The sequence below is a fragment of the Filicampus tigris genome, chromosome 15 (assembly GCF_054856515.1).
Source record: "Filicampus tigris isolate MCC_2025a chromosome 15, RoL_Ftig_1.0, whole genome shotgun sequence".
Taxonomy (NCBI): Eukaryota; Metazoa; Chordata; class Actinopteri; order Syngnathiformes; family Syngnathidae; genus Filicampus; species Filicampus tigris.
Window position 1 is genome coordinate 17044713 of NC_141231.1, and position 27280 is coordinate 17071992.

General features: G+C 40.4%; 1 protein-coding gene across 8 annotated transcripts in view; it reads left to right on the forward strand.

Moving 5' to 3' along the window:
- The window catches only part of cntfr (ciliary neurotrophic factor receptor), a 282361-nt gene that overhangs the window by 251265 nt on the left and 3816 nt on the right, over positions 1-27280 (forward strand). For all 8 annotated transcript variants that reach the window (XM_086054349.1, XM_086054347.1, XM_086054348.1 and 5 more), the window contains 5 exons: positions 2298-2415; positions 3007-3173; positions 9914-10077; positions 24448-24516; positions 24907-25027. In XM_086054349.1, the coding sequence (XP_085910475.1) occupies positions 2298-2415; positions 3007-3173; positions 9914-10077; positions 24448-24516; positions 24907-25027 (639 nt within the window). The remainder of the gene's footprint in view (positions 1-2297; positions 2416-3006; positions 3174-9913; positions 10078-24447; positions 24517-24906; positions 25028-27280) is intronic.

Sequence of the window (27280 nt, forward strand, 5' to 3'; positions counted from 1 at the left end):
CTTTGTATCATCATTTGAAAATAAATGATTATTTCTAAATTTGAAAATGAAGTATTGTACATTGAGTGCTTCTGCTCTTAGAGTATTCTTACTTTTTTTCCTGTGCTTTGTCGATGCTTTGCCCCAGTAAATACAGAAAAAGTCATGTCAATGATTTGTTTTAGTAACATGGAAGAGTTGCAATAATACAGAAATATAATAAATAGTTGAATAAGCAGCCATAATAGAGAGCCACAATAAAACCTGTGTTTGCATAGAAAAGGAGAGCGCACGTATATAAGCTCTGACAAATGTTGAATAAAGTCTTGGTAGCGCAATACAATGAGGCACTCAATATTCAATGTTTGTCTGCTTTTTGTTACTCTCTTCTTCCGCCTAATGGTTTCTCGGTAACTTGAAAACCAAAGTCAGGGCTACAGGTCATTTTATTGTGCTTGATTCATGGTCACTGCAAAAGCTACCCGAACACCGTTTCCCAAACGTGCTCTTAGTTGACGACGGTAGGACTTGAACTACAATAGACCTTATAATGACAGAAGCATTTCTTCTGAACAATATTAAACACCTTTTCATCTGGCCACACCTTTAATGCCTCTGTTCTGGAAAAACATTGTGAGCTATCCCTGTTCACCACGGGGGAGAGAAATGTTCCTCCAATGCAGCGATTCATGCAGTTTTTCCCCAGGACTTGCATTCCATGAGTAAATACTTTAGTTCTTGAAGAGAAATGGACGCCTTCTCACTATGTAGCTGAACATACAGAGAACGAAATGCTTCTGTTATCAGTGGATATATCACTACGGCTACTGGCACTACACAAGGTACAGATGCACAAGCGAATGTGATCCATTGTAAGAGTAGTATCGAAGCTTCTGCATTGACAAAGAGGACTACAATAGAAGTGGCTGGACCTCTGCCAAAGGCTGAATCAACAAAAGTGTGCTTGTTCGATTATTTGCAGCCTACCTCGGAGTTCACTGAGGATATAAAAGAAAGAAAGAGCATCATATTTGAAAAGTATTATTTTGGGGCAGGAGACTGTTTAATCATGAGTCAAAAGGCAAAAAGAGAAAAGGATTCATCAAATGGGGTCTATTGTTGGTGTAGTGGTTCACATAACTTGCCATATTGGTGACTGGTGATCAGTCCTGGGTGGTGTTTCCCTTTTGCTCTCAGTCACTAGAGAACATCTCCAAACCTCCACTTTCACGCTTGGCCATGATAATTTTGCTCGGTTTTAAACAAAAATGTGTTTATTATATTTTGATTGGGAAAAACATTTCAACATCTTTGTACAGTTTTGCAGCACAACCAGTCAAATAAACATTAACAAAATAACCTCAATATGTATTTTCTTTATAAGACTATTTTTATGCCATTGTTGGATTGGATCTCATTAAACTGCGCGCGTGTTCATAATGTGTAATCTATAATATTAAAAATGTGAGAATAGCTCTTATATCATCCATATAGCGCAACATACTCTACTGATTGTGACTAATGAAGCACTAAGTGTGAAATGAATTTTCCGGCACTTAAAACAGATGAGACGGCTTATGGATCCATTAATAGAAGCAAATAATTATCTTCTTTCGCCCCTCACATGTCTCTGCTGTACAGGGCTAGTACTGTATTTTATTTTATATGTAGTGGAAATAACTCTGGGAAAAAGGGCAAAGAGCCGCAGGGAGGAAGAGGGAGGGGTAGACAAGTGTGTGCTTCACTTGCTGAGAAGAAAAGAGCCTAATCTCGAGGGAGGCCAGAGTTGGCATAACATCGCTTCTTCTGGACAACCTCCCTCATTCATCTGTTACGCTCCCACTGCACTATCCTTCTTTTATTCACATACAATATTGCCTCCCTACTCTCCTTTCCAACTTTTTAACCATTTTACCCCCCCCCCCTTGCCACTTTTTTATTACTCTGTCAACATATCAACCCTCCTCCATGTCTTTAGCTGTGAGAGTAATCGTAAATGTTGAACGCTATTTGATTTGCATGTACACTTTTTGGTTGATTGCGTAATCAACAATCATAATGGCGGAATGGCCCGAGCTCTGGAGCATCGTATACAGCACTCAAGACACGGTTGTGCTGTATTTGTTAGATTGGATGTAAAAATCGTTGGGACATTTTTCTGATCTGCATTTTTCAGGAAGGGGATGCTCCTTGACAATGTCGTCAAGTGCAAATAAATGTGAGCATATGATATTGATGGGAGAGCAACTCTATGTGATTAATAAGAATTGTTTTCGAGTGGAATAGTCACGGTCGGTTCTTTGTTTTTTGCACTGCAGTTTCCCCTCGGGAGCCGATCGTCTCCTGTAGATCCAACACATATCCCAAAGGCTTCTACTGCAGCTGGCACCAGCAGCACTCAACCTACATCCCCACAACATTTGAAGTGGATGTTCAGTAAGTCATTTTGAATGTATGTGTATGCTAGTTTTTATTGATACATACCTGTACATGTATGTCAAGAATGGAATAAATACCCCAAAAGTTGACTGAAGACCTCCACCAAGGCAATCTTACTTTAGCGCAGAGTGAGAATAAGGTCCTGGATCGTGAATACAGAAGTCAAGGGAACATTTAAAACAGCATCAAACTTTCTGGAGTCAATATAAAATGACAGTGTGGGGTGGCTGTGCTCCGCAGGACTTGAGTTTGACACTTGCTGTAAAGACTATTCTCTCATTCGTACATTATACTTGTTAGTTGAAGGAGACAGAAGAAGTCCACCTCTGCCACTTTTTCTTTGAAAATCGTTCATCCTCTCCATTCTCAAAGCACCGCAAGTGCCCCTTATTAATACCGTATAACCGTTATACCCAATTAAAATGATAATAAGGAAGTCGACTGATCATCAGTATCAGCATTTGGTCAGTATCCTCACCCTTCTGGCAAATTCTTTATTTTTTGCTGACCTTGCCGTAATCAAAAACATAGAGATATTTACAACATGTTTCTGTTTCTCATTTCTGTCCATCGTTTTTCTCTCCACAGACATAACCAGCGTTCACTGGAGGTGCAAAAAGATTCCATTCATAAGAATCGCTGCCATGTACGTTTTCCAGAGGTCTTCTCCATCTTTCCATACAAAGTCAACGTGACCGCAATCAGCGCTTTGGGGAAAGCCTCGAGCACAATCTCTTTTGAGGAGTCCAGTATAGGTAAATATCCCAAGGAAGCTAAAAATGTGTTTTCTCTTTTGTTCTTCGGATATACTACCAGACTTATTCAGTGGTAGAACCTGACATTTAGAACATTTTGGAACTCACTCTGCCGTACATTACCATTTAGTGAAGTAGCATTTGCCGGTATTCAGTCCGACTATGCTTAGTTTCCAATTTGGGGCAGTCTTAGGATCCTTGCCACAAAGATTTTGGCAAAGAACAAAAAGAGTGAAATACGGAGTGTCATCTCAGCGAAGATGCCAACCCCTTCCCCGATGCCGAAGCATTTGTTTGACCACAGATGATTGATTTTATTCACTCCCTCAGGAGGTTTGCTGCATACTGTACACGCATCAATGATCCGTGCCAGCAAGACAGAGAATATAGGAAATAATTGGCCAAATAAATGTCACCAAACTGAAACGGGAATGCAGGGCTGATGTTTTTTGCGGAGAAAGACTGCATAGTCCCTTTATGAGAAATTCACATGACCCCGCTCTGTTACATGCGAAACACGTTTTTTGTGTTCTTTCTTTTTGAGCTATAGTTGCTATTGAGAAGGTGATAAGTTGGGGTTAAGTGGGCTTCACCAATACAATATGCAGCTTGTGACTTAAACCACAGTTACAGTCATTGCTCATTGGTCTTTCCCTGCGGGCTGGAGCTGTGCGGGCGATGCTCGGTTTACTCCACAGTCTCCGCTTTGCAACAGCGGTCTGTTTTCTTGCTGCCGTCAGCCTTCTCTTCAATAAAATTTCTCCTTACTGTGTCATGCCAAGATTTTATTGTACTAATTTCATTGGCAGTCATTGATGATGACAGTGGTTTACTCGCCTAACTACTCTGCAGGCCGCAATGGTTCAATCCCCACTTATTGGCAGCATGCAAAATAATTTACAAATATATATTAGAATTTTATATAAAATGCTGGAGGGGTTTAACTGGGGCAACACAGATTTCTGAGGGTATAGCATAGCACCCCCACCCCTATGTTAGTGTCAATACAGTTGATTGCATAATCATGCTATTAACATCAGCTCAGTTTTGCACAATGACTAAAGCAGTCCATTTTTGTAGCAGGGAAATCAACCACCCAAAGCTGAAGTGGTTCGAGCCAAGTACAAATGTGGCACACTGTGAAGGTAGCGTCGAACAAAGCACTCACATCTCTGAAAAACACTCAATAAAAGACCAATCCTTCAGCTCTTCCTTGCAGCAAACATGTTCAATTGAAGCTGATGCCAGCGTTGCAAATGAATGGTCAGCCTTCTCAATAAAAAGGGCCTTATAACACAAACACCAGCTGCCATGTAAATACATTTATCTCAAAATTTTCTCAATGAAAAACACACAGTATTGACAATAAAAAAAAAAACTCCCAGGCCCTCCCCAAGTAATAGGGCACATTTTTACAGTCAGCAGAATGGCACTAGTGTACTCAGCAATAGCAGAAGAATCCTAAACATGCCCCACTGACTAATTTGAATCCTGATTCCTAATTTTTTGTAGGTGCAAATCCCAAGTGAACTGTCGAGTTGAAAAATGGCATGCACATTTATACAGATGTACACCAAAAATTCAACGGGGTCTTGCAAAGTTCACCTAGTTGTTGATAACAATTGTCTTAAGATGAACCGTTTTGTTCTTAGCCAAACTTGATGGCATTCTGAAGTCTGAAGTACAAGATGGTTAAACCACAAAATTAGCATAGTTGAAGTTCTTAAGCGACTGGCTAGAAGGCAATGAAGAGGAAATTTGTTCACTTTAAGGAAGGAATGAGCTCCACTTAAATAGATAAGGGAAGTGCTTCTGGCAGTTCTCAATTCTGCTGTATCCCTTCGAGCGAGGTATGGGTGTGTATGCTGTATAAAGCACACACAGTTGCTGTGTGTGTGTTTTGTATAATTTGAGCCAGTGACATGCTCTGCCAAATCCCGGACACAGGATTCATGAAAATGCTAATGCTAGCCGGATTAGCGCCTTGACTGAAGATACTTCCCTTTACTACTTGGTTGATAAGAAAATACTGGACTGCTCCTTTCTTAGCATTCTTTAACATCCCCATACTTGCCTCTCTACTTTTCACTTTCCTCCAATCTTTCCATTTTCTTTCCTTTTGTTTGCATGTAGATTTCTGAAGCTTTAATTTTAGCCCCCCGCCCTCACCGGCCCGTTTTGTCAATCTGCTCTCAGCGCCTGTATTGTGAAAAAGTCTTACTTGGCAATTTAACATGTGAGTCACATTCATTTTACGGGAAAACGAGGCAGATCGTAAATAAATAAAACAATTTCATGCTTTCTGGCGTACTTCTTAATTCCGAGTGGAAGTAAGACCACTCATGACTGTCCTTGTTCTTTCGAACACTGCTGGAATGAAATTAGATGAAATGTGTGTGTGTGTGTGTGTGTGTGTGTGTGTGTGTGTGTGTGTGTGTGTGTGTGTGTGTGTGTGTGTGTGTGTTAATTGTCCTCAGTGTGCATTCTGTGATGTTCATACCCATTAAATAAATCAAGGCTTCTACAGTTGAAGCATTTTTACTTATGACAAATAACTTCTTTTCAAAGTCAGCCGGGAAGCTGGCCTGGCCATCTTTGTGATTGTGAATACACAAAAAAATCAATGCCACAACAATGTAAGTAGGCATTTAACTTATCTTAAACAATTTTCCAAATGTTAGTGACATGACAAGGTAAAAATGTGGCATGATATTACTCTTCAAAACATGACAATTTACCTTTGTGTTCAATGACTCCTTTTCAAGCTTGCAGCGCTTGGGTCAAGCTCTTTTGTGGCATTTGAGACTGAAGACAGTTGCGAGTAGATGAAAATCAGTCACTGATGGCAGAGCATCACAAAATAGCATGAAGCACAGAACCACCTGCTACGTTATGTGGCTTACAGTGGAGAGAAGGATAACCTCTGGCAGCTGTGCGGAGTCTGGCAAGCACCACACGTCATTGTTTAAATCAAAAGAGCAATGGCATGAAACAACCTCTGTGGTTAGTGAAACATGGTGGGATTTCTTTTTTGTGTTATATTTGTGTACAAAATCAAGACTGAGTGCATGTGCAGAGGATTGAGATCACAGATGACCTTTGCAATTATTGCAAATGACTCCAGCTCCACAGGTAGCCGTATCCCTGGAGGCTCCTGAGTGTAATAGGAGAACAGAAAGTCTACTTGAAATATCGAGATCTCTGTGGCCAGCTGCTATTACGCAGCCAGCCGCGTGCACTGCAAAAATCATGAGCTTTTAACACAATATGTAAATTATACAGGACAGTGAGCCACCAGAAATCATGTTTTGGCATTCACATTTGGTACTTGCCTCTGCACACATTTTGTTTTTTTTTTAACTAAAATATATGCAAGATGTACTAGTACCCTAAGAAGCAGCCAGAACCCTCAGGTGGTCTGGGACAGGACTATTGTCTGTTCCCAGAACCAAACAAAATGAAGCAGCATTTTGTTACTATGCTCTACTAGGCTCACCACAACAACAATGTACTTCCTCTTGGGTGCAAGTGAAAATGAAGTGTGTGAATGAACAGACTGAGGCTAATTATCGTTGGCAAAGAGCAACACGGCAAACCGTCAGCAAGAACCGTAGTTTCTCCCGTTTAAAATGACAAATGCTGTTAGCGGCAGCTCACACAGCTAATTGGTACAAATTCTTTGAGAGACCTGATGACAGGCTGACGTTTTGTTGAAGTGCAGTACTCAGCCAACGTAAACACTACTTATTTGGGTTATATGCTGTGGAATGATCCATGTACCGTATGGACAAAAGTGTTAGGACAACAAATACTTTATGTGAAAATAGATGCAAGAATCAGTCCTTTCCAAGTTTCAAAATGTAAAGCCCAGGAAATTATTGTAAGAGTGCCTTTGGTCTTTTGTCCCTATATACAGACTCCCAGAGGTGGGCATTCCGTCAGACTGATGAACATCCATTTTGTTGCCGATTGACGAATGACGGGACACTTTTTAAAAATGCACTGACAGAAGTGGATTTTCGTCCATCAAAGTCACCGTCACAAACTGCGATGGTCTGTTCGTCACTGACAGACGCCCGTTTTGCCGACGTGTTATTGTGGGATCGACTGACGGGCCAGCGGACTTCTGTCGGACTAAACTGAAGGACTGGCTGACGGACCGACCAACTGACCATTACAATTCTGTTCGTCACGAAAAATAACGGACTGACCAATGACGGACGGGTACCCGGGCCGCTGATGGATGACGAATGGCGGAGCAGCAAAATTGAGTAAAATGCCCACTTCTGCACACTCTTGCCTGTGTCTGCAAAGGTCAGGATAGTCTTTTATTTTATTTGAAACAATATGTTGCAGTTATTTAATACGACTCGTTCAAATATGTATCTGTCTAGAGAGGTAGAAAATTAATGCTGCCTTCACAAGGGGAAAAGATTTGTATCGTCGTCCTTGCCGTCTGACCTGTGCACAGTGCACAAGTGTACAACTGCACTGCAAGTGCTCTGAGACGAAGGTGATCCTAATGAAGTGTCTAGTGAGTGTACTCATGGAATATACAACACAATATGGAAGAGGGGAAAAAGACATGAAAGACTTAGCAGATGGAAGATCTTGACTCATAGTCTCGGATTTCACGTGGCGCAGTTTGAAGCCGTGCTCATCATTTTAAAATGTTGCTGTCAGGGTAAGGTAAGGAGTAAGGAGGGGAAGAGGTTTTTCATTCTTAGTCACCTAAATCTATGACAATAAATTAATGATTTACACGGAGTGATGGATTTACAAGTAGCCCACCTCGGCATAGAGATTAAAAAAACGTTTTTTTTCCCAGGGAAAATAAGCCATTTTGCTGCCATTAATCTGCTGTTGTGCTTTTTTAAACTTTGCGCCAGCATCAGTGACCGTCGAAACGTGATAATGAAAATGGATACGGAGCAACTCTAACGTGAACACATTCAAACAAACCCAAGCAAAACTTCATACCATTCGCTCCGCACATTAAGCAGTGCTTTGTTTACAATATGACATAGCGTTTTTCTTTGGTTCGAGATCGCCTCATTAAGCTTCGCCTGCTGCTGCTCTCTGTGATAAATCCGTGAGCAGTTTGCTTGTTCTGCTTGGCAAGGCTCCAGGTTATCATGGTTCCCCATTTCCCCCTTTACTCATTACTAATGCAATAGCCAGCTTATGTGCAATGTTTCAGGCCAGATGAATGGTCACTGGGACCATCGATCGAAGTGGATTCCGTTCTCTGAATGGCGCACGTTTCATAACTTTTATGAACTGCTGGACAAATCTCATGTGGACAAAGCGGTTTGTGTGCCTTTTCATCTTGCTTCTTTCCACTTTTACTCATGGAATGAGATTAACCATCTCATGATGCCTTTTCTGCTTTTTTTTCTCTCTCTGACCAAATCCATCTCTTTATCTTGTTCTGTCAATTTGGTCAGAGTAGTCTGCCTACATGTGTAGTTCATGTTTATTTCATACGGTATGCATGGCATCTTGTGCTGCTATCTTTCTATGTAACTGCAACTATCCATATCCTGCTCTAATATCGTGTGTGCATGCGGTATGGAGAAAGTTTCTGCTCACTAATGGGGGTGATCGAACAAAGAAAAAGGTTATTCAATATCTTTCAAAGGTATTGAATGGAATTCTCTCTAGAGGACGTGTATTCAAAATGCAAGACTAATGCGTATCTTTTCTACAGGGACTGTCAGCTTTCATCTATTCCTCATCTTTAGGCTCCTCAGCGGTTTACAGCCTCAGCCGTTGTTGTCACTTATCTCTTAGCGGCAAGGTTTCAAGTCGTTCTACTTGTGATTGTAGCTAATGTCAAATCCGCTGCAATGGCCAGAGTCACCCATCTAATAAGAACAATTTTGAACTTTTAAGAATTGTTGTTTTGCTGGTTATAGGATGTCTGACCTGGAAGAAACATTTGATGACATTTTTTTTTAACTTGTCTTTTATTGTCTTGTCACTTTATAGTTTGACATTTTGAGGGAAAACGCATACATAAAACCATATCTTACAGTAGAGTTGGTGGGAGAGCCCAAAAATGGCTTGTTTGTTCAACCGTGCATTGTTAAGGAGAACAAGCCTTTTAAAACACTTCAAATTGATCACTTATTTGCAGAGGTGGTCATTTTACTGAATTTTCCTGGTCCGTCATCCATCAGCGGCCTGGGTACTCGTCCGTCATTCCATCGTTTTTCGCGACGAACCAAATTGCCATCATCAGTTCATCAGTCCGTCAATCAGTTAAGTCCGCCAGTTAGTCTGTCAGAAGTCCATCGGTCAGTCAGTCCGTCCCCCCCCCATAAAAAACGTCAGCAAAACGTTCTTCGGTGACGGACTGACGGACCATCACTGACGACTGACGGAGGCAGTTAGTCAAGATTACACTGACGGATGAAAATCCACATACATGGTCCGTCATTTTTAAAAAGCGTTCCGTCATTCATTAATCGTCAGCAAAACGGGCTTCCGTCAGTGACAATAGTATGGATTTGTGGAAAAAAATATCAAGCTGAAAATTGTGACAATCGTCTTCCAGCTTTTTTGTGATTTTCATTAGAGGGAGCTAATGCTGGTATTCAACTTCATTCAAATTGATTTCATCCCGGGATCTCCTAATCCCAAAGGTTACTGATTTAATACAAGTTTCACCGAGTGAGCAGTAAACATGTGAGACAGTGGTGAATTGTTACACAATGATGTTCTTTCTCCCCTCCCAGTCAAACCAGACCCACCTGAGCGTGTGACGGCGACTCCGATCCGTTACAATGCACGTAGGCTGGAGGTATCCTGGCAGAGTCCTGCGACCTGGCCCGACATCGACAACTTCCCTCTCAAGTACTTCCTTCGATACCGCCCTCTCATCAAGGAGCAGTGGCAGCATGTAAGTAGCACTTCTGTGGAAAAAACACATTCACGTAAGGCTGGATTGTGTTAGCCTGAATTTGGATTTGGATTCCAATCGGCTGATTAATTAAAAAAATATATTATGAATAAAATAACTTTATTTTTTGGTCCCGTAACGCTTACAACAATAGAAGTATGAATTACAGGCAGACGACGATTTGACCGTTTTACAATAACTTGCCATTTAATGTCGCCTTTGTTTAATTTAACAGCAGTCAAAAATCTTCAAAATTCTGCAGATTTTTTTTTCCTTAATTTTGGGGTGGCCCAGGCCAACTAAATATTATGTTAACGTTTCGTATCTTTTCTATTGTTTACTTCTTGTCACTCCCCAGTGTTGACGCTTGGGCTGTGATTATTATTGGGCGCATCCGTTTGTGCCAATTTAAGTGCAGCATAACTGGGTCAATCGAATATACCCTTTCAAACACCCAAATTGATTTAAACTAAAGTGAAAGAATAGACTAGAATAGAATAATTACACATGGCCTAAATATGGTACATTAAAGATGTTTTGAAAAAACAAAATAATTGCTGATGGTAGTCAGTGGAGTAATGTGGAGGTCAGCCCAGGCCAACAATGTTATGTAACGATTCCTATTTGTATTTATATTATCTGCTGTTGTTTACTTTTGTTGTCACTGTCCAGTGTTGATGCGTTTTTTTTTTGTTTTTTTTTCTGTGAGTGCAAACAGAGCCAAATCAGATGTTTCACTTGAAATGTTTTTTTTATTTGTTTTTTTTTTAAATGTGATATGGGCATCAAATCAAAATTGGGCACGTAAGACGTGCGTTGTGTAAATCCAGCCTTACTACACTGTATAAATCGGTTACATTGTGCTAAAAAGAACATGTTATCGTTATCATGCATTTGTAGATCATTGGCTTTTAACAACTTTGATTACAATCCAAATCAAACATTAGGATATTTTTAACACGAGACCCAACAAGTCTTTTTGAAGCCGTCTTTCATCCGAGCTCATACAGCCGCCCAAATAGCAGCCTGGATGTCCGTTACTGTATCTGACGTGTTTTGCGGGGCTCCGTTCCCTGAGGCTTGTGTATAGTAAAAGCATATGTGCCCACTAAAGATAAAAGTTCCGTCTGCCGTGGTCTAATGTTGCAGCGTTATTATCATGCATGTCATTGGTTTGCACATGCTGTTATTTCAAGGATTTGGGTTACAGTCTCTCTCACATACACACATGTATCAATGAAAGTCTGGATAACATTTTCTTTCGCTCTGTCTTTCCTGCACACTTTCAGTCCCCCCGCCGTTACCTTTCAACACTCACTGCCTGCGACCTCACAGCAGCGATGTTCCCCATCTAGAGTACTTCCAAGCAGTCGCATCTTGCCTCACTGTTCCTCAACCTCATTTTGATTGCAGCATAATAGAGAGGAAAACTTAAGTGAGTGAGCTTTTGCAAGTTCGTTGCTCTTCTACGTCTAAAATGCGAGTTGCTATTGTCCAAAAAGCAGATGCTTTAAAAGAATGAATATACCATTTGCGTCTGCTCTATCAGACTGCGCCAGAATGCTTTCTGATGCAAGTGGCTCACTTTTTAAATGCATGCGCACACCTGCTTTCTGCCAAGTTAGATTATCTAATACTAAACGCATTTTCACGATTATATTATCACACTATCGATCTCTGCTGTTCCCGCCAGCTCTGTCCCACCCCTCACAATCCCTCGCAGGCACACGTTGATAGGGTTTTTTTTTTTTTTTGTTAACCTGAAAAAAAATATTTGCAGCTGGAAAGTGATGATTAAACCTGACACACGCACTCAACCACCACTCGATCCTTATGAGAGCTGAAGCATGACATGAAACCTTCCAAAACCAGAGCCAATGTTTAGATTGGTTAAGGGAACATGATTCGAAAATTGCATAAATGCCGTCAATGACAGCTGGAAACTGCTAACTTTTCCTCTTTCGTGGTTGTCTTGGACAAGAAGATGGAGGTTTTACTTTTCAGAGCAGAAAGAGGCAGAAAATATTGAGCCTGTCCGGACTTTTATTAGGTGTCGGATTTATTCTTATAGTCCTGTGGGAAGCACACAGTCTGTTTGAAAGAGCGATGATTAATCTTTACATGTATAATTTGTGGATTGAAGCAGAATAATTTCCCATTATCTGTAGAAAGGATTTAATTATTTGAGTTGGTAGAATAGTGGATGCACGGGCAGGTATCAGATCACACAGCTCATACAAGTTTTTAATTCAAAATAAATTGAAAGTAGCACTTGTAGTAGATGTTAATTTGATTGCCAGGTTCCAGCATGAATGCGGTTTACTCATCCTGCGAATCAAGTGTTGTGCTCAAGCCAATTAGAGATTTGTAGACGCCAGTTTCACCAGACAGCTGGGCGAGAATGACTTTCACACACAACATCCTCAAATGTGTTTGATAGTCGGCAATGTGATGAAGGGGAAACGCATCTATCCATTCTCCTCTGCAAGAGGTGACTGGGAGAGTGTTGAGATGGATATGGTTTATGTAAGACGGAGAAAAGGGATTGAAAAAGTGAGGTGAAAAGTACTTACGGAAAAGATGAACATTAACGGAGTGTTTGATAGAATCATACGCAGGCGTAAGAGATGACTGAGCAATGGAAAATTAGAATAAGTGCTTATTAAATTTAGAAATTGGTGATGGGAAAAGAAAATCCGCAAAAGTGAAACGGTGTTACTTGAATGATAAAACTGAAAGAGAAGTGAATTGCAAGCCAGAGAGCCTCAGACAGAAATGGGAGAAATGCGCGCAAAGGGAAGAGAGTGATAAAAAAATAAATAAAATGAAATATATTGAGGAACATGAGCCAAAAATAGATAAATAGCACAAGAGGCGACTTTGAAAGGGCGGTTTTAGAGGCCATCAGTCAGAAGGTGTTTCGCATTATGGGGTGATAAATGAATACCTCAAGTGAAGACAGATGAATGGAAGGAAGTCTGGGGAAATTTGAATCTGAAGACCAAGTCTAACCAACAGGCGTAACCCACTGTAAGGCAATCATCTAATCAATGTGCTCTCACAGTAATTTGGGAGGAGATTGTAAGAAAATGTGACGCTCTGGTTGTAAATACATAAATAAATAAGTACGACTCCATAAATATAGCTGTCATTTACTACAATTTTTCAAAATGATGTGGAAATTCAGCAAGCAAGAGTTCATGCCAATGGGCTACGTGGCGTTGTTGAGACAAAACAAAATTCCAGAACTGTTTTTCAGAACACTTTATATCTCTTGATTTTAAGCCTTCAGACTTGTAGAAATCTATATCAAAAAGCCTGCTTTCATTTACTTTATATATATATATATATATTCACTTTTTGGGGGCGCCAACCTTTGGAAACCTGACTAATTGTTAGTGCCTCACCAGCCCTGAACCTCACCGCACATCACTGCATCCACTTGCCTTTAAATGTTCAATGAATCCAGTGCCGTTTCCCATGACCTCTTTCTAATGCTCTCTTCTCTACTAAAAGTGGAGCTCAACTCTCTGAGCAATTAAAAGCAATGGACCAGTCACCGTGATGAGAACAATTTCACATTGCTCAATATTCTCTTTTCCGCTATGGTATGAAACTACATCTGCTATGCTGTAATTTCCCTTTGGGGGTGACGCTGAAGTCCAGTCGACTGAAAAAACGCACATACCCATGGAGTCAGACTTGAGCACAGAAACGTGCATGTTGACGGAGCAACAGCAAAACACACACACACACACGCGGCGTCGTATGCATATGAGTACATAAACAGAAACAGTCAAATTAGCGCATTCTTGTTGCCCTAATTAATTAGATTGGTATACATGTATGCAATGTTCTTCTGACTGAGCAAGTCATAAAGTATGATGCCAATACACAAGCGCGCGGGGATAATAACATGAGGACTAGCTATGCATAAAAGCATAACATAGCAAACCCTTATGAAAACATGTACGCCAACATAGATAGATAGATTCCATTTAATAGTTTTCATTCCATTGCATTCCTCAAATCCCTTCCAGACATGACCCTCCTTTTTTTTTTTTTTTTTTTTTTTACTTAGAGATATCGTGTCTTCCACTCTCAGCTATCACCTTGTCATCCATCCATCCAATCCGTCCATCCACGCAATAAGCCAGCTATCTAAGCATCCACCCCTTAAGGCATCCATCTGTATCTATGACTGCACATGATAAATGTCTAGACCTTGATTGGGGGAAAACATCATATCAGAAGGACACTGGCACAGACACGTCGTTTATCAGGGCCGACTATGCTATCGTGTTACAGTCATCATCATTTAGCTTGGCTCCAGAGACGCATCAAAGAATGAAAGACTTTTACGTTCATCAAAAAAAAAAAAAATACAAAAAATAGTTGGCATTTTCAACTTAAAGGTTGTTTCAAACCTCTGTTGCGTTTATTTTCTTTTGTAAAACACAGACTCATTTGGCTTCCAGCGCTTTAGCTCCTCATCATGGCTTATCTGCTAATGCTTTTATCGTGCATGTTTTTTTTGTTGTTTTTTTTTAAATCCATGACACCACCACGCCAAGATTCTCGGTTGACTATTCTGACAAAGACAGATTAATAGAAAGCAAAACAATAGGGAGAGTAAATAGAGTGAAATCATAAAACTTTACTTGTCTTTATTTTTGTTTTCGTTTTAAAAGGGAAAAAGGGCAGTCTGCTTCAGTTCTCAGTTTAAGTACAAACAAGTATGCAAATAATAATAATAATAATACCCGCAATAATAATAATAATAATAATGCATTATAGAAACATATTACAACATAGAGTACATCTAACATATTTTACCAAGTGTGTTGCATCGAATCAATGGCTGTTGTTTTTAAACACTTGTTTGAACATGTTTAGTGTTTTAAATTGCATTGCAATTGATTCGGATGTTCGTAATCAAATAGCGTTCGTTTTAGTGTACTTTATTATCTATCACTCAATCAAATGAAATTTACAGTTGCCGTATTATCAAAAGGAAGATAATTATCAGCATTCATACAATATCAAAAAAAGAAGAGAAATAAACTGCTAATCGTGTGATTGCTCGTCTTTCAACATTTTCACAATACGTAGAGGCATAACATTTGAGGCAATTGTGGACAAGTAGTGGTCGCAAAGTGGATGTTTCTAAAATGTTTATATTGCTTGATGTGCATCCGTTCTTTTTTTTTTTTTTTTTTTTTTGTGAATTTAGTTAGTTAACGTGCGTTTAAATGGCTTCTCATCCCAAGTGAACTAGAAAAGGCTCCAGCTCACCCAGGACACTGAAGTGGCAGAAAAAAGATGGATGAATGAATGTTTGTTCATCATGTGGAGTCTATTTTGTACACCTTTTCAAGATATGATATTGCCCAATAGAGGAGTAAACTTTGGTGCTGGTCTGACAGTAGCTGTTTGGAAACATGACAAAAGAACAAGTGTGATCAAAAGGTTATCACCCATAACATTTTAATACGTTACCGTTTTGAAAGTCAGATTTGATGTTGTGTCACCTTCACTGCTATACTTACAAGCTCTGCGTACAAGCTCTGAAGATGCTTTTTTCGACCTGCTGGAGTGTTTCACGCCCTCTTACAGTAATTGCCGCCTGGGTGATTTGGGGGCTTCAGGCCGAGAGAAACACCGTCTCGCGAAAGATCCCCTGAACCTGGCGTTTGTGTGTGCACACATGTGCATGTATACGCACATATATGGGAGGAGAGCACGGTGGAAAAATGGGAGCTGTCAGTCAACGTAATGAGACCAAGCTTCTCAGTGTAAGCACACACATACACCCACTGAGCGAGCGGCATCGGGCCAGTGGAAGTGCCATATAATTGGGTTTCCTTTCCAGGACAACAGACATGCTCAGTGGATTAGATCTGACCACCGACGCCAATTCGCTCTATGTCTCCCTCACTCTGCTTTCCATCTTGATTGTAACTTCTTTGCTCATTTTCTTTTTAAATAATTGATGCCTAATCTTCTGTCCTAATTTTATTTTCTTACTGTTTAGCTTATCTATTGCCCCCCCCCCAGCCCCGATCTTTACAATTCACGTCAAGCCATTACATGGATGACTACAAGTACACTGTACAATGCAACAAGGGTTAATTGGGGTCCTTATACATACATATACATACATATATATATATATATATATATGTATGTATATGTGTGTATATTATCACTAAATAGAAGATAAGAAAGGATGTGAGGAAAAAACGGACGGCGGTCACTTTCTTTCTCATAGTAGGTGTGCAATCTCGGAGGAATGTTCACATTTCCTCTGTGCCCCTTTTGTCTGGATTAGAAGCTTTTGGAGTGTGTGTACGTGCATGTGTGCCTGTGTTGTGCATCTGTGAGACATTTCTGTTTCAGTCCTTTGGACGGGACTATAGGATTTGGCTACGGCATGCTATGTCGAGGTTTACAGTAAATGTGTTCGACCAGGTAAAGTTTCAGGGATCATCTGTGTATATCTGGGCAAGAATGTTATGCTTTTTATCTAAATGAGCGCTGAATTCCAATTGCATATCTTCTTTTTTGTGTCATCTTTTCACGTATAATACCACTACCTTATATGATATTCAATGGAACCTCTGAACTCAAGAACTGCTGAGGTTTTGTCGCTTGAAATAACTTTTTCGGAAAAAAAATCTGCAGAGTACCGAAGAGATGTCATTCATGCAGTGGTTTTTTAACTTTTTGTGGCTTTATTGTGTCTGAACGAAGGGACAGCCTCAACGAGCTGTGGGTGGAAACGAGATCATTACTTGCCATTCGTAAACCACAAAATATCAGAGGGTGAGCAAAGTTAGTTAAAAAAAGTCAATGGAATAACTTAACATAAATCACTTATCTGGTGCACTGCAGCAAAACTAGATCTCGTTACTCAAACCGAATGCTCTTTACTATAGTTGTTGTTTGGGGGCTCTCTTGAGCGCGGGATTAGATAGCATTTTCCACAATTCCAGCTGCTCTGTTTGCCAAGCTAATGATATGGGCTTAACATATCGAGAAAACAATTTCTCCTACCTGTGAAAAGCAATTCCATGCAATCTATTATCGACTGTTTGACATGTCTAGTGTATAAAACTATGCATAGAGCCCATTCAGATCCGAGTGCAGCAGTCATGCACCCCAAATTCTCATTTCTTTCGGATTGAAGGGGATCACTGTGCGTGTAAAACTTTTAACAAGAGTCTACAGGTCAAGATTTTTGTGCCCTAGACAGGAAATAAAGGACAAAATCAGACAACAAAGATAAGCGAAATGTTTCTCTTCAAAAGCTATGCAATATTTATACTGCCCATCTAAAATTAGAAATACATACATTATGAGATATTTTTGTCGTTTCATTTTGATGTTTTCACATGTCTTCTTTGTGAACTGTGGGGTGATGCTGTAGCACCCTCTATTGGCCACCCACCACTGTCCAGTTGTTTGACCCTGAGACAACAAAGTATTGTGTTCCATTCCTTAATAAAGTCAAAGTGGAAAAAAGCAATACAGTTAAGGGGTGATTACATCTCCATTTTAGGGTTCAAACCGCATGATTGCCACACCCGTCGTCACGCATGATCTATAGAGGGCCATGCCCGCCCACCAAGATGCTTGCCCCCCCCCCCCTAAAAATAAACAAGCATTAATTTTATTTTTCTTTCATTGTAGTGATTTTTGTGTCGTGAAATATTAATGATGAACCGTTTCTCAGGCTAACGATAAAAAAATCAATTAAAAAAAATACGACAAAAAATCTAAAGAACATTCGTGAAGAACATTCACAATTTTTAGGCAACGGACATTAGGCGACGTACAGCAAGTGAGGCGGGACTTATACTGTACATTGGGGACAGCAACTAAAGAGCAATTTGAACCTGTTTCATAAAAGAAACCCATGGTAGCCACAAAATCTTCTGACATCTAAAATGAAGATCGATTTTGTTTTCCTTCTTTTTATTTATTTATTTTTTTTTTTTTTATTTCTTCTGCAGACACCGCCTTGAGCCGGGTGGACCGTTCGCAGTGATACGGCACATACGCCATATTGGATGTGGCCATCATATTAACCATAAAATCGGCAAATTATATTGGTAAAATTTAGCTAGAATGACAATACAATCAAAAGCAACTGTTCAATATTGATCCGCAAGGAGCAAGCAAGCGAACGAGGCATCTTCACAAATCTCTTCACTTTGCCACATCCAAAGTGGGGTCTATGTATACGTACGGTACTGTAAATGTTGTCGATGGTAATACTCGCTAGCAGTTGTCGCAAAGGGTCCCATTCAAGACTATTGACATGAAAAATAAGCGGAAAAGTAAGTACTGCCTGGAGGATATCAATAATAATCAGGCCCCTCCATGCATTTCATGTTAAGGCTGAGGTCTGGGGACGGGTTTGATAATCGCACTATTGAAATGTTGGAAAAGGTTGGACAATCCAGGTGTGCCATCATGTGTACATGAAGCACCTTTTCCTTCTTCTCAATATCTGGATATAGCCGTATCTCTCTGCTCACATATGTTGTTTACGGTGATTAAACATATGGTGTTTATGCATGGACTGAAGAAATGTCTCCAGAGTGAGAATATTTAAAAATCGCTGTCAAAACAGACCATTCGGTGGTCAATTCATTTGGGTAGATGTTTTATCATCGTAATTATCATACTCTATTGTGGGAGTAGTGAAGTGAGTCAACGTGATGTTTTATGGGTAATTTTTTTTGTTGTTCTTGGCAGGCATTGTATTTGGCCACACATGTCCAATCCCCTTTGGGTATGCACTCTTTATGATTGGTGAAAATCCAGATTTTATTACTTTGACAGTCTAATTGCTTGTTTAGTGCAATAGATCAGCCCAAGAGACATACAAACACACACAACAGAAAGCAAATAGATTTCATTTCACCAAACGCTTGGGTCTTCTTACAGGGTGAGAATTAGATATATTTATGCATTTATTTATTTTGCAAGGACAGCAAAGACTTCCCTTACCCCAAATAAGTACAGTACAATAACTATACATCTGTTTTCTGCACCGCATGTCGTCATTGGGATTGCATGTAAACCGGAGCCTATCCCAGCAGCTATGGGCGAGAGGTCAGGTACACCCTGGACTGAGCATACAGTATGTAACAAAAAACGCCAGTGGAAAATGTAATTTTCAGTTAACCTAACTTGCATGTTCTGGGAATGTTGGAGGACGTTTGAATTCAAAGGGAAACCCCAGACAAGAACTGGGAATTCATTCAAATAAATGAGTAAATCAATAACGTTTCCAAGGAGGGTGATATTTTCAAAGGGTGGATCATGACTTTTGTTGCCTGTGGAATTTTCTCAAATGGGACATATTGTGAAAAAAAATATGTTTTCCTTGTTTTAAATAACAAGTAGTTGGGGCTCTGAAATAACCGCACAAAATTTTGAAATTACACAACCAAGTAGTAAATATTTTTCCCTCTGCCCATTACTAAAAATGCATCTGTGAAAAGGCTGTTTTGCCCTACTAACTACATTTATATGCAGCCAATATTCGGGTTAACGTCAGAATTCAGATTTCTGAAACATTTGGAATAACCCATTCACATGTGTGTGAGCGGACGGACTTACTCCCGCATTTGAATAACCCGATTTAAGCAGCAAAGCGCGGACGCGGTGACGCATATAGACGTCATTTCCACTTGGTACTTGCTACCGCCAATAAAACACATTATATCCATGTCACTCGCCGCACGAATGAAGCAGAGGGTTTCCTCCTCGCTCCAAAAGTGTGGTGTCGTACTTACGCTAGGTTTCGCCATGTTTTATTTATCACTAATTGTGTATTTCCCATGTGTTGCGCGCCAAATACCGACATACAAGCACTTCTTGTACTACAAGGACCAAGATTCCTTCCGGTTGAGCATGCGCAGAGTTTTCCGTGAAATTGTCATATACTGATCGGTGTATACATATTCTGGTTAGAAAAGCAGTAACCAGGCATGATATTCGGAATTTTAAAAACCCGAACAAGGGCATGTTCGGATTAATTCAGACATTTACATGGCTTTTAAAAACCTGAATACTGCCAATATTCGGGTTTTAAAAGGGTTATTGACTGCATGTAAACGTAGAGACTGCTTACGTAACAGCGGAGCTCATTTGCATAACAAGCACACCCACAATGAATTTCTCAAACAAAGACTTTGCAGTGAGGCTGGACTAAATTCCACAGCAAAATGGGCGCTGATTAACACGTAGTTACAGTGGGAGCAGTACAGAGTAGCACTAACTGTGTAACCAATTCTAGTGTCTGAAAACAATGTTTAATGTATGCTAGGCTAATTTGTGAACGCGTGGGTGGTGGGTGTTTGTGTTTGATGTCATACGCCTCACCACTACGTTAACTGATGTGTATTTTCATGCCTTGGTCATTAAATGTTGCCTGGCAACTGAATCTCGACAAGCACTCGCTTTAAGTGTGGAGGACAGGCGGGACTATGGTTAAATTAGTTATTTTTTTTAGGTTCACAGACTGGCGTTGGATAGCAATATTAACTTCTGAAATGCGCCACTTGATTGCTCCATGAAACTGTCAGCGGGGTGAGGGGTTGTTTGTATCTGGTATGTGTCCATGCGCCGCAAAAAGGTTTTCTAGTCTTTGGCGCTCTGTTATTTTTCACACTCTGGGCTTGGCTTCCGCAGGTAGAAGCAAGCAATTGGCCCCAGCGACCACTTGCGGCTAAGTGAGGCGGAAGATGACACAATCAAATGCTGGCAGTTGTGCGCCGGCAAGATCCAGCCCACTGGTTCGAAAGCTAACGAAAGCCAGGTTCGGCAGCAGTACGTTTGGCGGGATTGGAATAATTCTTGATCATTGGGGTGCTTTAATGAAAGCACGCCTGGGAATGTCTCCTCTAATTTCATAATGAGTGATGGATATGATGTGTCTATGAAGGTGTAAAATTTGGCACTGATCCATGTTTTAACGTCCAAAAATGGAGCAATGCTTTTATTGTCTTTTGTTGTATTGTGTATGCTACGGCCCTTAAATGTTAGTTTGCTTGCATATTCAAAGACACGCTTTATTTTTTTTCTCCCAAACTAACTAGGAAACAAACATGTGTGACTGAACTTCCACGTGTTTATTTTAGAGACCTTTCTCTGTAAATATCCATATACACTGTCTGGTAGAAAGAGGCGCTGTGGTTACGCTGCTTGGGCGACGTGTAAACAGCTCCGATAGCTAAACGCATGCTTTGTGCACACACACAGACACTATGCGGTACACTAAAGTGTGTGCGGGTGTGTGTGTGTGTGCAGGCCAAGCATATCGTGGAATACGGAATACACGCAGATGTACACAGATGAGCGCATGCTCAAATGATGTTGTTAGTGCATTCCACTAAATAAATTAAGCTTGTAAATATAGTGCTCGGTTTGTGAGATAAAGTCTGGCCTTGTTCTTCCAAACAAAGCGTGGGTGGGAGAAAGACGCTGTTGAAGATCAAGGCCACGCTGAAAACAGAGGGGTCAACATCATCATGAGATAAGAGAGAGATTATTTGGGAGAGAAAACTTCCAGAAGAAGTGTTCTGAGAGGCTGTGCTTGTTTAAAGATTTATCCCATGAGCTCATCGGAATGAAACAACTGTGTAATCTGATGGCCATATTGCTATGAAAAGTTGTTTATTCTATGCAGTGTGTCTTCTTTTTTCACAGATTTTAGCAATACAACTTTCTTGATAAAGGCTTTTTTAATTTACTTATCCGTCCGTCTACAGTAAAATGGATATAAAAAGTCCGCATGCCTCTGTTCGAATGGCAGTTTTTTGGGGGGGTGATATCAAAGAATAGACAAGGATAAATCATTTCAAAATTTCCCGCATCGATGTGACCTTTAACCTGTATATATGAGCTGAGCTACCACAGCATCAGAGGGATCTCATTGTTCAACGGCATCGATCTGAGTATGGATGCTAAATAATTTCCAGTAAATATACCACGGAACATAGCAAAGAAAGTCAACCTCGAGTAGAGGAAATATGGCACATAAAGTGCCATACCAAGAAAAATGGATTTGCCTCCAAAATTGATGGCAAGCAAGAAGCGGTGGTCAAGGAGGCCGACGGCAACATTGTAGGAGCTGCAGGAACTTCTGGCAAGTACTGGCTTCATACATGAGACAACAGTCTCCCGTGTTAGTCGTACAGTATGTCTGGACTGTGAGGTATTGTGGCAAAACGGAAGCCATCTGCCAAAGAAAAACATTCAAGCCTGGTTACATTGAGCAAAACACTTGTGATCTCCCAGTCACATGCAGGAAAATGTGTTAGGGTTCGATGAAACCAAGGATGACCTTGTTGGCACTAATTACAAAAGGTCCGTTTTATTATTATTATTATTATTATTATATGGTGAAACCTGCTGTGCTAGAGCAAAAAGGAGGGTATCATTAAAATCAGCGCAAAAACAAATCTAGAAAAGTTTACTTGCAGCTACGATCAAAAAAAAAAAAAAAATGAAGTAAAAAAATGTTGAACAGTATTATACATTGTGTATTCATATTTTGTTGTCCAGCCAGCGCATGAAGGTCTTACATGTAGCACATGAAGTTCTTACATGTAGTCCAATCAAAGATGTGAGGATTTCATGACTCTCTTGTTCTAATCCACTTGTGCAGCTGCCTGCGCATATGTTTCTTGTCTCGATTGGAAACTGCAGAAGGCATGTCACTAAATCATTTAATTTGGCTTCAGGAGAGGAAAAGTCAGCACCTTTTCAAGTACTATTTTTCCTTGAACGTGTCAAGACGCAAGCCAAAGGCAAACAAACAAACACACAGAATGCAGCTCTAACCGTAAATTACAACAGAGCATCAAATCAAAGCCGCATGCACGTCCAAGTGACTCACATATTCGGCTCAATCTGCTGCCCTCTGCACGTTAAAAGTGAGTGCGAAGAGCTTTCCAGCGCTGGCGTGTGTTATCGCGTTATCAAACGTGTCATCCACGCCAAAGCTTTCGGCTTTAATTGTGATTTATGCTGTCGATGCGTTGCGGTCACGCCAAACTGTGCCGCTGGGGGCATCAGAGTTCACTCATTCCAATAGCCAAATATAAAAAAACACAGCAACAACAAAATCAACCGGCTTGATTCATGCACACAATAATGATGAAAGGCGTGTTGTAAATAAATAACCAGTCAATAAAAACTGTATCCCGCACGGCTGAGCTAATATAACCACCATAAAACATTAAAGGTAGAATTGCAACGCTGAGCCCATAATTTATGGCTGGCACTATAGGTAGAAGGAAAGAGCTGTCAGAGTGACTTCCAGTGGACCCGGGTGCTCATAAATCCCCGTTTGCCAAATACATTTCAGAGTTCATGATGTTGCAATATTTCTTCTCTGTTGTGTCGTTTAAAAAAATAAAAAATACATCCGGCTTCCTACTAATAGGAAGTTAAAAGCAACAATGTGGAAATTGGGGCTTGTGCTTAAAAAGATCAGCTTTAAAATCCTTACCAGCATCTGGCTTACAAATAAGTCCGGTCATCTCAGTTGTTGCCACGGAAACCACAAATTCTCTACTTTAGTGTAATACTTGGGGACCCTCTCAAAATGTACAAAAATGAAAATATCTACACCGCTTATCCTCACTGGGTTCGTGGGTATGCTGGAGCCTATCCTAGCTGACTTCGGCCTTGAGGCGCGGTGCCCGCCGGACTGTTTGCAGCACTGTAAAACTATAATCAACTTGTAATATTTTTTGTGATCATACGGTAATCTAAAGCGGAGCAAGTTTCAAATATACATATTTATATTTCTAGCAACAGTGTTAGTTAGCACAGCAAAGCAAGCCAGTTGTTTGCTCCAAAACACATTGCTGAGTTGTTTTGACTTATATGTTTGAGTTGGGGGGGGGGCAATTTGTTCTGTAGACTCTTTTCTTTTATTTCACTAACCTTTATTTTTTTGTTTGTTTGTTTTTGTTTTTTCAGTGTGGGCACATATAAAAAAAAAAAATAAAAAATCACATTTACATTCACACCTATGAAGAGTTTAGAGGTTTCAGTTAATCTAAAATTGGCTACATGATTTGGAATTTGGGAGTTAACTGGAAGTGTTGTTGGACTTTCGGCCAAGAACATACACACCCCATACAAGGCCTGATCCCAGATTCTGACCTGGTTTTCTTTCTGTGGAACTGTGCAATCTATAAATATTTTGTTTTCTAAGAATGTGGTAACACTGTTCAAGGGGGAGTATGTTTTACCTCTTTTTTTTACTTTTACAAATGAAGATTGTTTCAATTAAGTTCTCCGATCGAATTCATTTTTTATTTTCTTTTGCTGTTGTTTCAGGTGGAACTATCTGAGAGCACTTCTCACACCATCACCGATGCCTATGCTGGGAAGGAATACATCATCCAGGTACTTTGACACCTACTTCATGTGGATACAGGTAATCGGAGACCTGACCATCACACACTGAAAAAAATGGTGTGTTGAATTTTCTTTTATTTTGTCAAGTGTTCGCACAAAATAAAATATTGTATTTTGCATCGTGTGCAAGAATTAAAGTTGAGTAAATTCAACAAAAACTTTTTTCAGTGCACTTACAATACGCACATGTAAATCTGCTTGTGCCTTTTCCAACAAGGCGCCTTAACTATTTTCTTGCTGCCATGATTTAGTCAAAGGAAGCAATAAGACAACAAATTCTCCATTTTTTATTTTTGGATTTTGTCCTTCACATTGCCCACACTAAAATAGCACATGCATTTTTTTTTTTTTTTAACATCCTTCTTTTGTGTTCAACAGGTTGCCGCCAAAGACACAGAGATTGGAACATGGAGTGATTGGAGCGTCGCCGTGCATGCTACACCTTGGATTGAAGAACCAGTGCAGACGACCTCCACGACTGATGTGGAGTATCTCACGCGTAGGTCTCAGTCTCATCTGGTTGCGCCCAGACGCAAACGTAACAGCGCATGTCACACGATGACGTCATGACACATGCATTGGTTTGCAGATTTCTGCTGATTTTAAGTTCAACATCCTCGCTTCCTCTCATCAAACATATCATCTGTGCACAAGAAGACCTAAAATCATGGGCTGACCAATACTATTATCCACATTACACCTCAGCATCAATGAGTTGAATTGTTGTTTATTTGTAATTGGGCATTCAGACAAAGTCCAGGGTAAAAAAAAAAAAGTGTTAAACAGGTGTTGAGTTTACAACCTACAGCTTTATCGATTCCATTTTGTATTTCGTATTTATTGTGTAGTCTGGTCACCATAAATTAGCAAGGACATCATTGCCTCTAAAGTCCCACTAAAATGTTCCCATTAAATCTATTACAAGCTTTCCTATTCACAGTCGGCTTTTCTCATCCTTCTTGAAAGCAGCGCGTGGTTTCCGTAAACGCTTACTTTCTGAACAAAATGCTTCTTTTATGTTGCTATGCACGCGTCCACTGAGGCGAACGTGAACCTTGTCGTAGCTGGATAATAGTTTAGAATTAGTCTAAAAATGTTTCACACGTGTTTGTTTGCGTGTGCGTGCGTGTGAAAGTCGCATTAATCACACAAGAATATTCATTTATCACCAACATTTATTTCATTTGGCTGCCTAAGATCTCCTCCTCGCTGACACCGACTTTCATGGTGTAACAGTGCTCCCTGTAGGGCATTAGCAGCACTACACCCGACTGGTTCCTTATGAGCTCAAATACCTTGAGAAACACAGAACGCATGCTTAACTGGAGAAAAAGAAAAGGTAGCCTTCTGTACCACTTTTAACATGCAAACCACACACGCGTGCACACGTGTGATAGGAGGTAAAGGCTTTTGTCCACTATAAAACTCTGTATTTGCAGCAATTCGTATAACGAAATGTGCATATGTGATTTTAGAGGATGAAAAGGGGACTTATGTGCCGCTTATAACGTGCTATCACTCTTTTGCTCCTGTTTATGCTTTAAATAGCGTGTCACCTAGCCCTCATGGAGATGAAGTGACGTTGGCAGTGTGCTCTGCTTCCCATTTCACATCAAAAAGGATCGCGCACTGACAGACGGATGAAATCTCATCCTCTGTGATACGACCATCGCTCAGCTGCCCTCGTGCTATTGACGCAAAAAGCAGTTTGGTCGGGCCTTTGAAAAGTCTCGCTGTCTCACCCTGTCAGCGAGACAGAAAGTGGACAGCGTCAGATAGATCCTATTTCCGATCAGATACTTTGGGCCTGCTGCATGTGTAAATGCAACGAGATGCCAGAAGGGAAGCCCAATAATCTTTGTGGCGACCTGTTCAGAAAAACATGTTTTAAACTTAAAAGGTGTGTGATGTATGCTTTCAATTTCTAATACATCAAGAAATATGAAAATGAAAAGTGCATCCTTTACAATCACATGCTGTATATCTCAGCTTGGTTTCGAAGCAGAATATTTTTTTTACGTGTCTACCAATAGGCATTTAAAGATTTAGCAAAAGCCAGAAATGTGTCGTCTCTAAATCAGAGCCCTCTATTTAAATAATGTACAAATTTCGTTAGCACATCGGGTTACTGATTCTGGAGCATTTACTGTATACTTTCCATAATGTTTTTTTTTTCTGTCATAGGGTTAGGGTTGCTAAATATTGGCAATTGCTTTTTGTGTGAAATGTCACTAAGTACCCTATTTGCCGGCACAAGTCTAGTCTAGCGTGTCTGCAGCTGTGTTGCGCCTCTCATGTCACTCCCACGCACTGAGCTGCCTCGACCCCGAATCATCTGAAAATTTGGTATCAGAAAGTAGGCGTACACTTGGCGTACAAACGAGCACATCGTCATTTTCGTGCCGGGGCAATGGTCTAGTTCCGTGTGTTTGTGAAATTGATGGACGCGCTACACCTCACTGGACATTCCTGCCGCGCCCCCCGGCGCATCTGCAAATTTGGTTACAAAAGGTAGCCTACACTTTAGACTCCGTAGAAGCAGGTCTAACTCGTGGCACGGGTGCTGTAACTCAATTTTGGTGACAAATTTGGCACTCCACGGGTATGCGTGTACCGGATTTCATTGACAAATATGACACTGGTGTGGAAAAATCCAGCTGACTCATATATATATATGTATATATGTATGTATGTAAATATATGCGCTGATCCCAACGAGTCCATTTTTGTCCTAAATGATTAAAATAAAGTC